The sequence below is a fragment of the Chanodichthys erythropterus genome, chromosome 12, assembly GCF_024489055.1.
Source record: "Chanodichthys erythropterus isolate Z2021 chromosome 12, ASM2448905v1, whole genome shotgun sequence".
Classification (NCBI taxonomy): Eukaryota; Metazoa; Chordata; class Actinopteri; order Cypriniformes; family Xenocyprididae; genus Chanodichthys; species Chanodichthys erythropterus.
Window position 1 is genome coordinate 50943669 of NC_090232.1, and position 12351 is coordinate 50956019.

Below are 12351 nucleotides of genomic sequence, written 5' to 3' on the forward strand. Positions count from 1 at the left end.
TATGAAAAGGTCTGGAATGATTCATCTTTGCCATTAAAGAAAAAAAAAAAAAAAAAAAAAAAAAAAAAAAAAAAGAATATACACACAAAATAAATAACTATATCAGTGTCTACACCAGCTGATGATAATTATAACATTCATGTACCATTACATTTTCATAAACAGATTCGTTCAACTCAACATCAGAAGCTTGATTTCTGTCAGGATGAGGTCTGGACGGATTCATCTTTGCCGTTAAAAGAGAAAACAGAATCAATAACTGACAACATATAAAGTCACAACAGCATTCAGACTTTCAATCTTTCATTAGTACATTTACCTGATCAGGAAACTAACCATAACCAAACTCATTTTTCTCACCTGAGACTCCAGTGCGTCATTTCTCTTTTTCATCCTGCTTCTCCTTAAAAACAAAATGGGAAAATATTTCATATATCTTCATTGGTCAACTTTGTGTAGAATTATTCTTATTCGTTTCAATGATGAAAAAAAATCTACAATACAGTTAGATAAAATAAAATATTATTTATTGCAATAAAATATTACACACATCATCTTACCAAATGAGCAACATCGTAAGGACAACTGCAGCTCCACAAACCACTCCAATGGACATGTACAATATCACCAGATGATCTACAAAAAAATAAATTAATTTGCATCACTTTAGAAAGAGTAATGTAAGTATATGAGCTGCTATACCTTTAACAGTCACAGTTACAGCGTCTGATCTCTGAGATCCATGTTGATTGTGAGCCTGACAGTAGAAGCGTCCACTCTGTAGTGCACTGAAACTCTGTCCAGATCCAACAGCTGAGCTTTCATTCTCCTTAAACCAGCTGAAGTTCAGAGCAGGAGGGTTTGAATCACTGCTGCAGATCAGAGTCACTGAATCTCCTGACACTATTTCACCAGATCCGTTTATCAACACTGAGACGTTCCTGGGAGGATCTGAAATGGTTACAATTGAAAATTCTCAATAAATATCAGAAAATTGTGGATTTGTGAACAATGTGCAGATGATCATTAACTCACACATGACGTTTAAAGTCACATCAGAGTATTTCTCTCCATGATCATTGATGGATCTGCACGTGTATTCTCCACTGTCATCAGAGCTGATCTTTGAGATGCTGAAGATTCTTCCAGATCCTACAAACGTTCTTCCTTTAAACCAGCTGATTTCTGCAGGAGGGTTTGAATCACTGCTGCAGATCAGAGTCACTGAATCTCCTGACACTATTTCACCAGATGGACTGATGGACACTGAGACACTCTCTGGAGGATCTAAAAGAACAATAACATGAAATCATCTCATTCAAACACAATCTCTTTTTTTTTTTAAGTACAAAAGAACCTGTACTCACACATGACATTGATCTGAACAGCAGGAGAGATGTGATTGTGTCCGTGTACAGCACAGCTATATCTGCCTGCATCCTCTCTTCTGACTGACTGCAGCAGGAGTTCATTGTTTCTGTCTCTTCTCTCAGTTAATGGCTGTGAGTTTCTGTACCAGATGAATGTTGCTCTGTCAGTCAGAGTGCAGCTGCTTTTACATGTCAGACGGACTGAATCTCCCTCTGTCACTCTCTCAGGAGACTCCACCTGAAGATCTGAACACAACACACACATTATATCTAGTGCTGCTGTCACACACTGATTATTATTCAACATAATGCACAGAAGAAGAGAGAAACCTCATGAAAGTCACCTGTGACAGTAAGAGTCACTCCTGGATCACCAATCCATCTTCCTTCTGTTATATTAGTGATGAATCTGAAATAGTACTCGTGTGAATCCTTCAGTGTCACATGACTCAGTCTGATGGTGCAGTTCTGCTGTTTATCTCCCAGATACTGAAGCCTCTGACTGTATTCAGGGTCCTCAGACAGATCTGGAAAATCTTTTATATGGCCTTTGATCCAGAACACGTTCTCAATCTTATATCCAGTAGGGTATGTATAATTGCAGTTCATTATCACTGATGAATCCTTTAGTGCACAGATGTGTGAAGGACTGTAACTCACACCCCAATCAGCACTAGAAACCCCTGAAACACATGATTTATAGAGTGAAGAAAAGAATCTGCTTTTGTACAAATAATGTTGGGGATGTAAGTTAATTACAGTTTCCTCTTTAGTCATTCACTCACCGTGAATCATGAGCAGGAAGATCAGAGGAAGAGGAGGAACCATTCTGACTGACATCAGAGCAACACCTACAACAAATGAACAGCGGCTTATTTCTGATGTCATGAATATAGAACTTTTTATAGTATATGTACATATCATTAGTTCACTGCATGTGTCGGTGGTGGTGTTTATTGAGGTTTGGTTTAGAAATACTGTGGTTAAGCTATTTTATCACACATTCTTCATTTTCTCAAGTTCCTTTTTCCAGCTAGTGCAAATCGAGCTCATCTACAATGCAAAGTGCACCTTATACTCAACAAAACACACACAATCCTGCTCTAATCGCTGATCAGTCAGGGGTGGTTCAGTGTTTTTTTTTCTAGGCTTGATTGTGTTTTTGGGGCACAGTTTAGTATGTCTTAATGATTTGTTTTTTTTGAAAATGCTGTATTTGTCATCTATTTTACCTTTATTCTACACCTCTGTTTCCACTGTCATATGAACGGCTCGTTTGACTTCCTGCTTCTATGAAACCACTCCCTCCGAAATACGCAATTTGCTCAGATTGGTTAGCTGGCCCAGTGTATCGTGATTCGCTGAAGCGTCCGGAAATGCCACGCCCCTTACCATTCATTATTACTACTGCTTCAGTGGATATTTAGATAATAGCTTCTATATTGCTGCATCAAAATGAGCCGAATCAGACCCAGATGAAGAGGGTCAAGCAGAACCTCTGCAGTCGCGCCTTGTAAAGGACGTTTATGAATGGTATTTAATTTTTGTATTTGTGTCAAATTGTTTAGATGCTGTCACTGCTGTTTGTTAGCTTTCAATATACAGTTTTATCCTGATTAAAGCTTTACTGTAGCCGAATACTAGTCTGGGTAAACCCAGCCTGATCTGCCGGCGATTTGATTTCGCTCGGCAACTCAGTCTGGAAACCCGTGCATTCACTTCTGCTGCGCTGTTACACTTTTGCGGGAACCAATCAAAGACGGGATTATCCACCTTGCTCGCTATTGGCGGGTATAACACGATGATGATAGAGAAGCGACGGCAAGCAGCTTTCAAACTCTATCTGATCTACCCGTCTCTCGCACGACCGTCACTCCACCGACTGTGTTAAGCATTTGCCTTATCTGAGAGAAATGTAGCAGAGCGTTTATCCGACAGTCTCTTCATAGGAAGATTACAAACGGCAATTGATGACACACAATGATTCTCTGCTGTTATTTTGGTGGTTTGCTTCACAATGTGAGTACAGGACTCTTACTTCCCCTTGATGGTACAATATTTGTATTATTTGCTCTATATGTTTCATCTCCCTGCTTCTTGAATCTCGCGCCGCCTGAGCTGACTGGAATTCTTTTTGGTTGTCATGACAATGACGTAGTTTAGGGCGGCTATATTCCGTGTTCATTTACACTGAACCAGAACAGTATCAGAGTCGCCTTTTAACCTCTCGACGGTGCTGAATGACTTCTTTAGTTAGCAAACAAATTGCTCGAGTGGGTGTAAATACCGATCACTTTCATGTTTTTTGCACAACCTGCAAAAATCGTTCGATGCTGATTGAGACACGGTAAACTTGTCTGGAGTTTTCGCATCGCTCTGCAAAGTACGTCACCCGGATCATTGATCTGATTGGATTGCGTGACTAATGCTCGTTGATCAAGCCTCTTGTGCAGTAGGAAATGCATAGCAAACTCCCCAGACCAATGTTCAATTTTAAATTGAGCTTGGTCTGGTGATAGCCAGACTAGCCGAATACATCACTGAGTAGTCACATTTTTGTAAAGGTACCGCTTAATTTATAGCATGAACAACTGTTTGTCTATGAACATAGACGTTTGTTGGAGAAGTATGCACTAGAACTTAGCTAACTGGCTAGCAAAAATGAGTTGCTCTTTGTTTATGTCCAAAAATAGCAACAGAACCATATGTTTAAAAGACATGTACAAACAATAACATGTACTTACAGTTTGAAGCCAATAAACAGCAGCTTCTGCTTTTAAAGTGGGAACTGCTTCTTTCAGTAAAAGCCTTTGTGTAAATCCAGCATTGAACTCGTGTAGATTCTAGAAGCTTCTTCAGCGCCGCATCCAGTGTAGAAAAAAATCACAGATTATAATGGGTTCCATGTGTTTTGATGCATCGCGTTGCTCGCGTCCGGTGTACACAACTCTTCTGCTTTCATTATGTTGCGCCACATGGCCTCGCCCACTTTGTTGCGTGTTCCCGGGGGTGTGTTTTGCAGGGTTTATGATGTCACCAACCCGGGAAGAAGCTTGTTGTAGTCCAAACCGGTCATTTTTGACTTGGGTAAAGTTAAATGTGCAATAAATTAATGTTTGCGAATTTTAAGCAACGACATGATATTGACAACCAACGATTGTCAACTTACAACATTTTTCACAGTCGATCAAAATAGGCAAGTATTGTTTTAATGGCATATTTACTTGTGAATGTCCACTGAATGTCCGATGTAGTGTGATTAACAAGGCTATTGAATACGGATGTCCGAATGTGCGAATATAAAACCAACTTTACCCAAGTTCATTTTTGTAGGCATTAAACTGCCATAACTTTAAAAGAAAATATCTCCCTTTGCATTGAACTTTCAGCGCTGTAACTCTGCAGATACTCAAACAGCAACATTAAACACTAACTAAAGTTAAAAAAAGTGAAATCGCAATGAACCACACCTTTAAACACTTGCTCAACCACTACAATAAAAGAAGCAGAAAAATGAAGATTAAAGAAAAAACACTTGACGGCACGGCGGCACATTTGTGTAACGTTAGTTGTATTGTGTTTAACATTTAACAGCGGGTCTATTTTGATGCTTTAAAATGTAGCTTAGGCTATGCATTACGTGGTTGCCAATCCAAAATAATAAAGGAGTTGTGAGTCGTTACATGAACATACATGATCAGTTTCCTCCATACTCTCCTTTGCGATTCATTGCTGGTATAATGCTTAACTTACTTAACTTGCCGTGTTTTGGTCTGAGGTCAGTAGTATTGTCAAAGACGGTTTGTGTCTTTTTTTTTATTTTTTTTTTTTATTAAAAGCTGCTAATAGTTAACTTTTAAGTTGAGTAATTTTGTATTAGTATGGGTTTATATAGGGTAATATATACGGTGGCCCAGTAGTGCACAACACAACGAAATTAAAAAAAGCAAATATAAGTTCACAACACAACAAAATCGAGCCACAACATTATGGAATAAAGCCACAACACAACGGAATAAAGCCACAACACAACGAAATCGAGCAACAACACAACGGAATAAAGCCACAACACAACGAAATAAAGCCACAACACAACAAAATCGAGCCACAACACAACGAAATTAAGCCACAACACAACGAAATCGAGCCACAACACAACGAAATCGAGCCACAACACAATGATAAAGCCACAACACAACAAAATCAAGCCACAACACAACGAAATAAAGCCACAACACAACGAAATCGAGCCACAACACAACTAAATCGAGCCACAACACAATGATAAAGCCACAACACAACAAAATCAAGCCACAACACAACAGAAATGCTCCCGACCACTAGGGGGCTCTCAGAGCTCGGTAAAGTTAGTTTTCCTTGCCACTGTTCTATAGAGTCGGCAGTAATATCAATACCACGATTAGTTTAAACAGTATATAACCACCGTATATCGACATTAAATATTAATACAATATCACTTATGTGCAAAATAGCTTCATATTCATACTTGTGAAAGATTTGACGCGATACCACGGGTCATGATGAAGGGAACGTCTGCCAGTCCCACTAAGTGGTTAAAACGTATAATTTGTATTCATTAAAATTACTTTTAACATTTAAAAACAGACATATTCAAATTCCAATGCTTGTCAGTCTTACCAACAGGAACTAACAACCTTTGGAATTTGAACTTGTCTGTTTTTAAATGTTAAAAGTAATTTACCGTTTCCGACTACCATCTCTCATATATATATATATATTAAGCTCAAGCGGCATATACTGTCGGGGAGTGAATTTGCACGTTCATGCTGCGTATTGCCAGTAAAACCTGCGTATCGCTTGGGTATGAACACAAAAAATGTCTCAGAAAATGCTGCCGATAAATGCGTACGATATTCGTCCTGGTGTGTACAGGCCTTTATATCTTAATATACTGTAAATATCAGCTCAGACCCCTTCATGTTTTTACATTTTCCACCGTATGCTAAAATACTTTCAATTTTCATTCCAATCTACACTCCATAGCCCACAATTACAACACAAACAGCAGCTTTGTACATTTTTCAAAAAAGAATTATTCACACCATTAAAATAATAATAATAATAATAATAATAATAATAATAATAATAAAAAGCTAGTTGATGATACTGAATCTAAATAAAGATTTGTAGATGACGCTCTTACCTTTTTTGCCAGTGCTAAAATGAACAGGTTGAAACAGCACTGGGTTTCTCATACTCTGAAACACATGTGGTTAACACCATGTGATCTTATCTATGACACTTCACTTAGTGCTGGTTTGGTTTATCAAGTCAAAAGAGTTACATCACAGAGAACACATCAGACTAAACACATAAAATAAGAGTAAAAACTCTACACTGTTTTACAGAGTTGCTCTCAGAGATGCTCATGTAATAATGTTTTCAAACTTATCTGCCGCTTCCTAAGGAACCAAGAAAATAATTGCTTGATTGTGCATTTGATTTAACAATTTGTCAATAATAAGAACTTGCTGATTAAGTACTAGAATATTACAGATGCTTCCATTGAATGTCTAAACATCAATCTTATGAGATCTTCTAAGCTTGTTTTTTCTAATAGTGGCCGTGTGTCACTTCATAGTGTCTGATTCTCTGTCATCTCTGACTCTAAATGTAGTCATATAGATACAGTTTTGTAACCATATATTTGTATTTAACTTGTCCAACTTCAAACTAGTAGCATCTTTCAGTGCGACCCATTTCTGAAATCATCACCTATACCCTTTCACTATTCACAATGCAAAAGCATTGGCATGTAACTTATATATATATATATATATATATATATAGAATTTATTTATTTATTTATTTTTCATCACGTGTCCCTTTAGGTGCTCAGAAGAAGCAGTAAACCCTAGGGCTATTAAAATACCCACACTTGCGGTCTTGTCTACTTTCATGATGTAATTCCTGTATTTGGTCCAAGTGCTCATGTGTGAAGACTAATAGTGTGTGTAGAGCAAATGCAAGAGTTTACACAGTTTTATTTTGATTACAATCTCTAATTTAACTTAGTTTGGAATATTTTCCTCAACATTTTGGGGAACGTGAGTTCCTGAACATGATGCATGATGGGATACACAAAGCATATTTGAGTGTTTTTTAAAGGGCACTGGCTTTTTTTTTAGATCTGGGACAGTCTTGCTCACTTCCTGTCACATGCAAACGCTCTCAAATAGCCATGACCTCAAGAGTGTGTCTTTGGACAGGCCCACCGTAGTCCACTCGAAAGAGTGAATAAGGATGATTGAGCACCATTTTCCACTGCACACTCATTACTGCAATGCATTATGGGATTGAATGAGTGCTCTCTCCGCCACTACAAATGTCTGTACCCTAAAATAGTGCACTATAAGGTGAAGTTGCTTCCTCTGACTGAGGAATGATTTCAGAACACATCCATGGACAGACGAGACATAGATGATGCTGATGAACTGTGAATATCTCAAGGAGGTAAAATAAATATCTTAAGAATGTCTATATAATACCTACAAGCTATCCATTAGCATTCCCATTCATCTCAAATGACATTTGATTGGCTGACTGACACACAAAGACCCGAAGTACCAGCTCTTTAAGCTCACATGCAGCAGATGTAGATGAGGAAACATTTAGGTGAACTTCGAGTGATATATACAAAGTTCTTTCTGTAGAGGGCGCTAGCGCTGGGATGCTTTATTAATTTATTATGATAAGACTAGTGATGTGAGAGTTCATTTATGAAATGATTTTGCACACTGCACACCGAGGACATCTGTTGGCCAAAGACAAAAGCTGACAAGCAAAGGAAAGACTATTCTTTAAAATATTCTATTACGATATCCTTTACAATTTTCATAATATGTTTAACTTAATGTGATGTTTTTATATGCACTATGTACACTAGTTCACAGTGTATTTTTTACAAATGAAGCAAATTTATTTCACAAAAATGGTTGACATCAATTGTTATTTGTACTTTACTATTTTTCATGAGTTTTTAATTGACAACGCAGACTCAGCCTCAGCGTCAGAACGTTTGATGCATTTGGCACACTTAACCGGTGTTGTGATGAATTTCGACTCCCTGACAAATTATTATCCTCCTCATTGAAGTCACTACCTGACCAGTGTTGCCAGATTGGGCGGGTTCCCGCCCAATTGGGCTCCTTTTGGTCACGTCCGACCGGAAAAAAATGCATTGGGCGGGTCTTTAAAATTTGGGCTGGTTTTTGATGCTGCAACAGGCGTTTTTTTATTTTTGACTATAAACAGTATTCTAAAATAAATTATATAATGTAGGATGACGTTTAAATTAGGTATGGTTCAGGTTAGCCAATAAGGTTCAGGGGAATCCTGTTCAATCAGACTTCAAGCTTGATTGGCGGGTTGTTGTAGGCTAATCGTCAAAACTGCATTATCATCATCAGTGATCATCATTCATCATCGTCATCATGCCAAAGTGGGGTAAATATAAAAAGTCCTACAGAAAGGAATGGGAGAGCGACCCGTCTTTAAAAACATGGATTACACCTGTGGTAGGCGGTGATACAAAGGCATTTTGTAAATACTGTCAATCAGAAATCAGAGCACAGTTAAATGATTTGAAAGAGCATGCTAATACAAAAAAACACAAATCGTGCTGTGCACCAAGTATAAAAACTTTTACTGTGTCAGCGAGAGCAGCAGGGCAGTGTCCGATCAAAGATGACCAAAAGCGACGTGAAATTAGAATCGCTGCCTATATTGCTTGTCACAGTTCAATAAATGCGGTGGACGATTTGTCAGACATTTCGAAAGATGAGATGGGAACATTCCAAATGCACCGGACAAAGTGTACAGCCATTATCAAATCTGTCCTCACGCCACACTTTAGAGAAGAACTTGTGGAGGATATTGGGGAGTCTCCATATTCCCTGTATCTCGATGAAAGCACTGACATATCCGTGAACAAACTTCTTTGCATTTGTGTGAAATACCACTCAAAAAAACACAGCAAGTTTGTAAGTACATATCTTGTGGAGCTGACAGATGCTGATGCTAAAGCCATATCAGACACTGTTGTCGCTTTTCTATCAAAGAACGGTCTCCAGATTAAAAACATGATGGGCATTGCCACAGATGGTGCCAGCGTTATGGTTGGAAAAAAACACTCGGTTTACACCCTACTTAAACAAATACAGCCAAACCTGCAGCTTATTCGCTGTGTTTCCCATTCACTTGACATTGTTGCAAATAAAGCAATGCAGCTTCTTCCAAGCAACATAGAATACATGGTTAGAGAAACCTACAACTGGTTCGCACATTCAGCAAAGCGGCAGTATGAGTACAAGAACATATACGAGACTATCAATAACGGGGGCTGCCCCTTGAAATTAATAAGTCCAAGCTGTACCCGTTGGCTTGTGATGGCTGACTGCATTAACCGCATTGTGGATCAAAAAGATGCCCTCACACTGCATTTTAACATGGCTTCAAGTACAGAACACTGCTATACTGCTCGGCTTTTAAAGGAAATGTACAATGACAAAACTAATCTCCTTTACATGTACTTTCTTCAGCCTGTTATGATGAAAATCAAAGCTGTAAATAAATGCTTTCAATTAGAAACAGGAAACTCTCTCTGTGTGTTTAGAGACTTGGAAAGGCTGTACATGACAACTGTGAGACGCATTCTCAAACCGAGCGTCTTGCGTAATCACAAGCAGCTCCGTGAACTTGACCTCACACAGTCTGGCATATTCCTATCCCCTCTGGATGCGGACCTGGGTACCAAATTTTGGACAAACTGGAGGAAAGTAGGCTAGCCCCAGACATGAAGGAGAGAATTTCTTCGCGTTGTATGGATTTTCTAAAAGAACTTGTAAAGCAGTACCAATTGCGTTTACCTGCTTCAATAGAAATCCTGAGCAAACTGGAGCTCTTCTGCCCGAAATCTGTTATGTCCACTATAAATAGGCCTGGAGTAAAGGACTTGCCAGCTGATCTTTTCTCTTGCCCCATTGGTACATTAGAAACGCAGTGGAGGAATGTGGCAACCGCAAACTTCTCTGATGATCAGGACATTGACAAGTTTTGGCTCGAAGTCGAAGCGTTTAAAGATGTAGGGGGGCACAAGTGTTTCCAGGAATTGGCACAAGGTGCCATAAGACTTCTTGTTCTGCCTGTTTCCAATGCCCATGTTGAGCGGGCATTTTCCCTCGTCTCGCTTTTAAAAGATGACACTAGGAATCGCATGGGACTACCTTTACTCTCCAGCATCATGGATGTGCGCACTGGCCTGGTCAGAAATGGGTTTACCTCGGCAACATTCAAACCTCCCAGACAGTTGCTGGAGAGATTTGACTCAACAATCTATTAATCAAACTGGTTGTGACTGTACAAAGTTGGTCCTATTATATAGTTCTAGAATTGTTCTATAATAAAGACATTTTCATCAGTTCTGCGGGGATTATCTACGTTAACTTCATATTAAAAGGTAAGCGTGTTTATGCTATTAGCCTACAGTTTTATTTTGATGTACAATTCTGATGTTTGATCATTTCTGAAACGTAATAGCTGATATAGTGTCTAGTGACGATTCAGTGTATCATTCAGTCATTATTTTATTTAAAATTAAAAAAAGGAAAAAACGAGAATTCATGTTGATTCGCCCAGTGGTCTATAAGTTAAATAATAATAATAATTGTAATAATGATAATATAAAAAAATTAATTAGTTGGTAAATAAGCACAAATTTGTAAGTAGCCTACTAATACAAAAAGAAAAGTATAATGAAATGATTTGAGAATTGGCCTATTAGAAAAGAACTGTAGTTCTGACAATAGTAGCACAAGAACAATAAAAAATGTTGTCCCCTTCTGAGGTTTCCAATGTAGACCTTGTGTTTTATTAAAATTATCATTTAAATTTATAAAAAAAAAAAAAAAAAGATGCACTGGATATACTTGGGGCGAGCCTGGTGCTCTCCGAATGTGTGATTTGTTAGTCTGGTTGTTTAATAAGAAAAAAAAAAAATTGTGTGTTTTATTCTATAACAGTTTTAATAACAGTATGTATTTTGGGCTGGTATTTTTTTTAAATGGGCGGGTTTTAAGCTGTAGTTGGGCTGGAAATCTTTAGTCCAATCTGGCAACACTGTATCTGACTGCCTGATTCTAACCCCACTCCTAAACCCACCTGCATCATAGTTCCTCTCCCATCTTTAGACATACTCATTGGTTGTCATCCATAAAATCTTCAATAATCATCTGTTTTGTACTTCCCCACAATGTGTTATGAGCATTAAAGTCTCCGCATACTATAATTTTGCCATTTCCCACCTCATATATTTTCTATCAAGCATCTCTCTCATTACTACCTTGTTGAATGAAAGTAATCACTCCAATCGCAGAGCTTCTGTCTTTATGTACTGCTGTATAACCATGAATTATAAAATCAAGTGATAGTTTTAACCAGGTTTCCTGTATACATATGATGTTTGGTTTAACAGATAATTCTTCTATGAAATGTTTTAATTTTTGTCCATTAGCAATTAAACTTCTGACATTCAAATGTAAAATGGATAGTACAATGCCCTCCTCCACCACCACATGTTGACAGTGTTTCAGATATCTCTGCTGTTAGTGCTGCATTAATTCATTCAACTGATAGCTTCTCTATCCCTATAGGTACTTTGCTGTCAATTTTGTGATTATCTTGATTTTCTCTGTTCTACTGCTTGTTTTTACTGAGCAGCTGATAATCTTCCCCTTTGTGGTTGTGTTTAATTTAAAAATGGCAGTTTTGAGCTGCTCTAGTTTTGACATCAGACGCCAACTGTTTCTGTGTGTTATGTGACTGTAGAGCCAAAAAACATTTTAGAAACACAATCACAAATTATTTAGAGGCCAACAGTGCCAGATTAGCAGTCAATAAGCTTTAGCTTAAGAAGATTTTTTTATTTCACAATGAAAAATCA

General features: G+C 38.0%; 1 protein-coding gene across 1 annotated transcript in view; it reads right to left on the reverse strand.

Moving 5' to 3' along the window:
* Window positions 1–200: 200 nt before the first annotated feature.
* Window positions 201–12351, reverse strand: part of LOC137032448 (B-cell receptor CD22-like) — a 45009-nt gene continuing 32858 nt past the window's right edge. Inside the window, exons 6-8 of the mRNA XM_067404210.1 lie at window positions 1036–1287; window positions 703–951; window positions 201–259 (exon numbers count right to left, since the gene is read on the reverse strand). Coding sequence (XP_067260311.1) covers window positions 201–259; window positions 703–951; window positions 1036–1287 — 560 coding nt within the window. The remainder of the gene's footprint in view (window positions 260–702; window positions 952–1035; window positions 1288–12351) is intronic.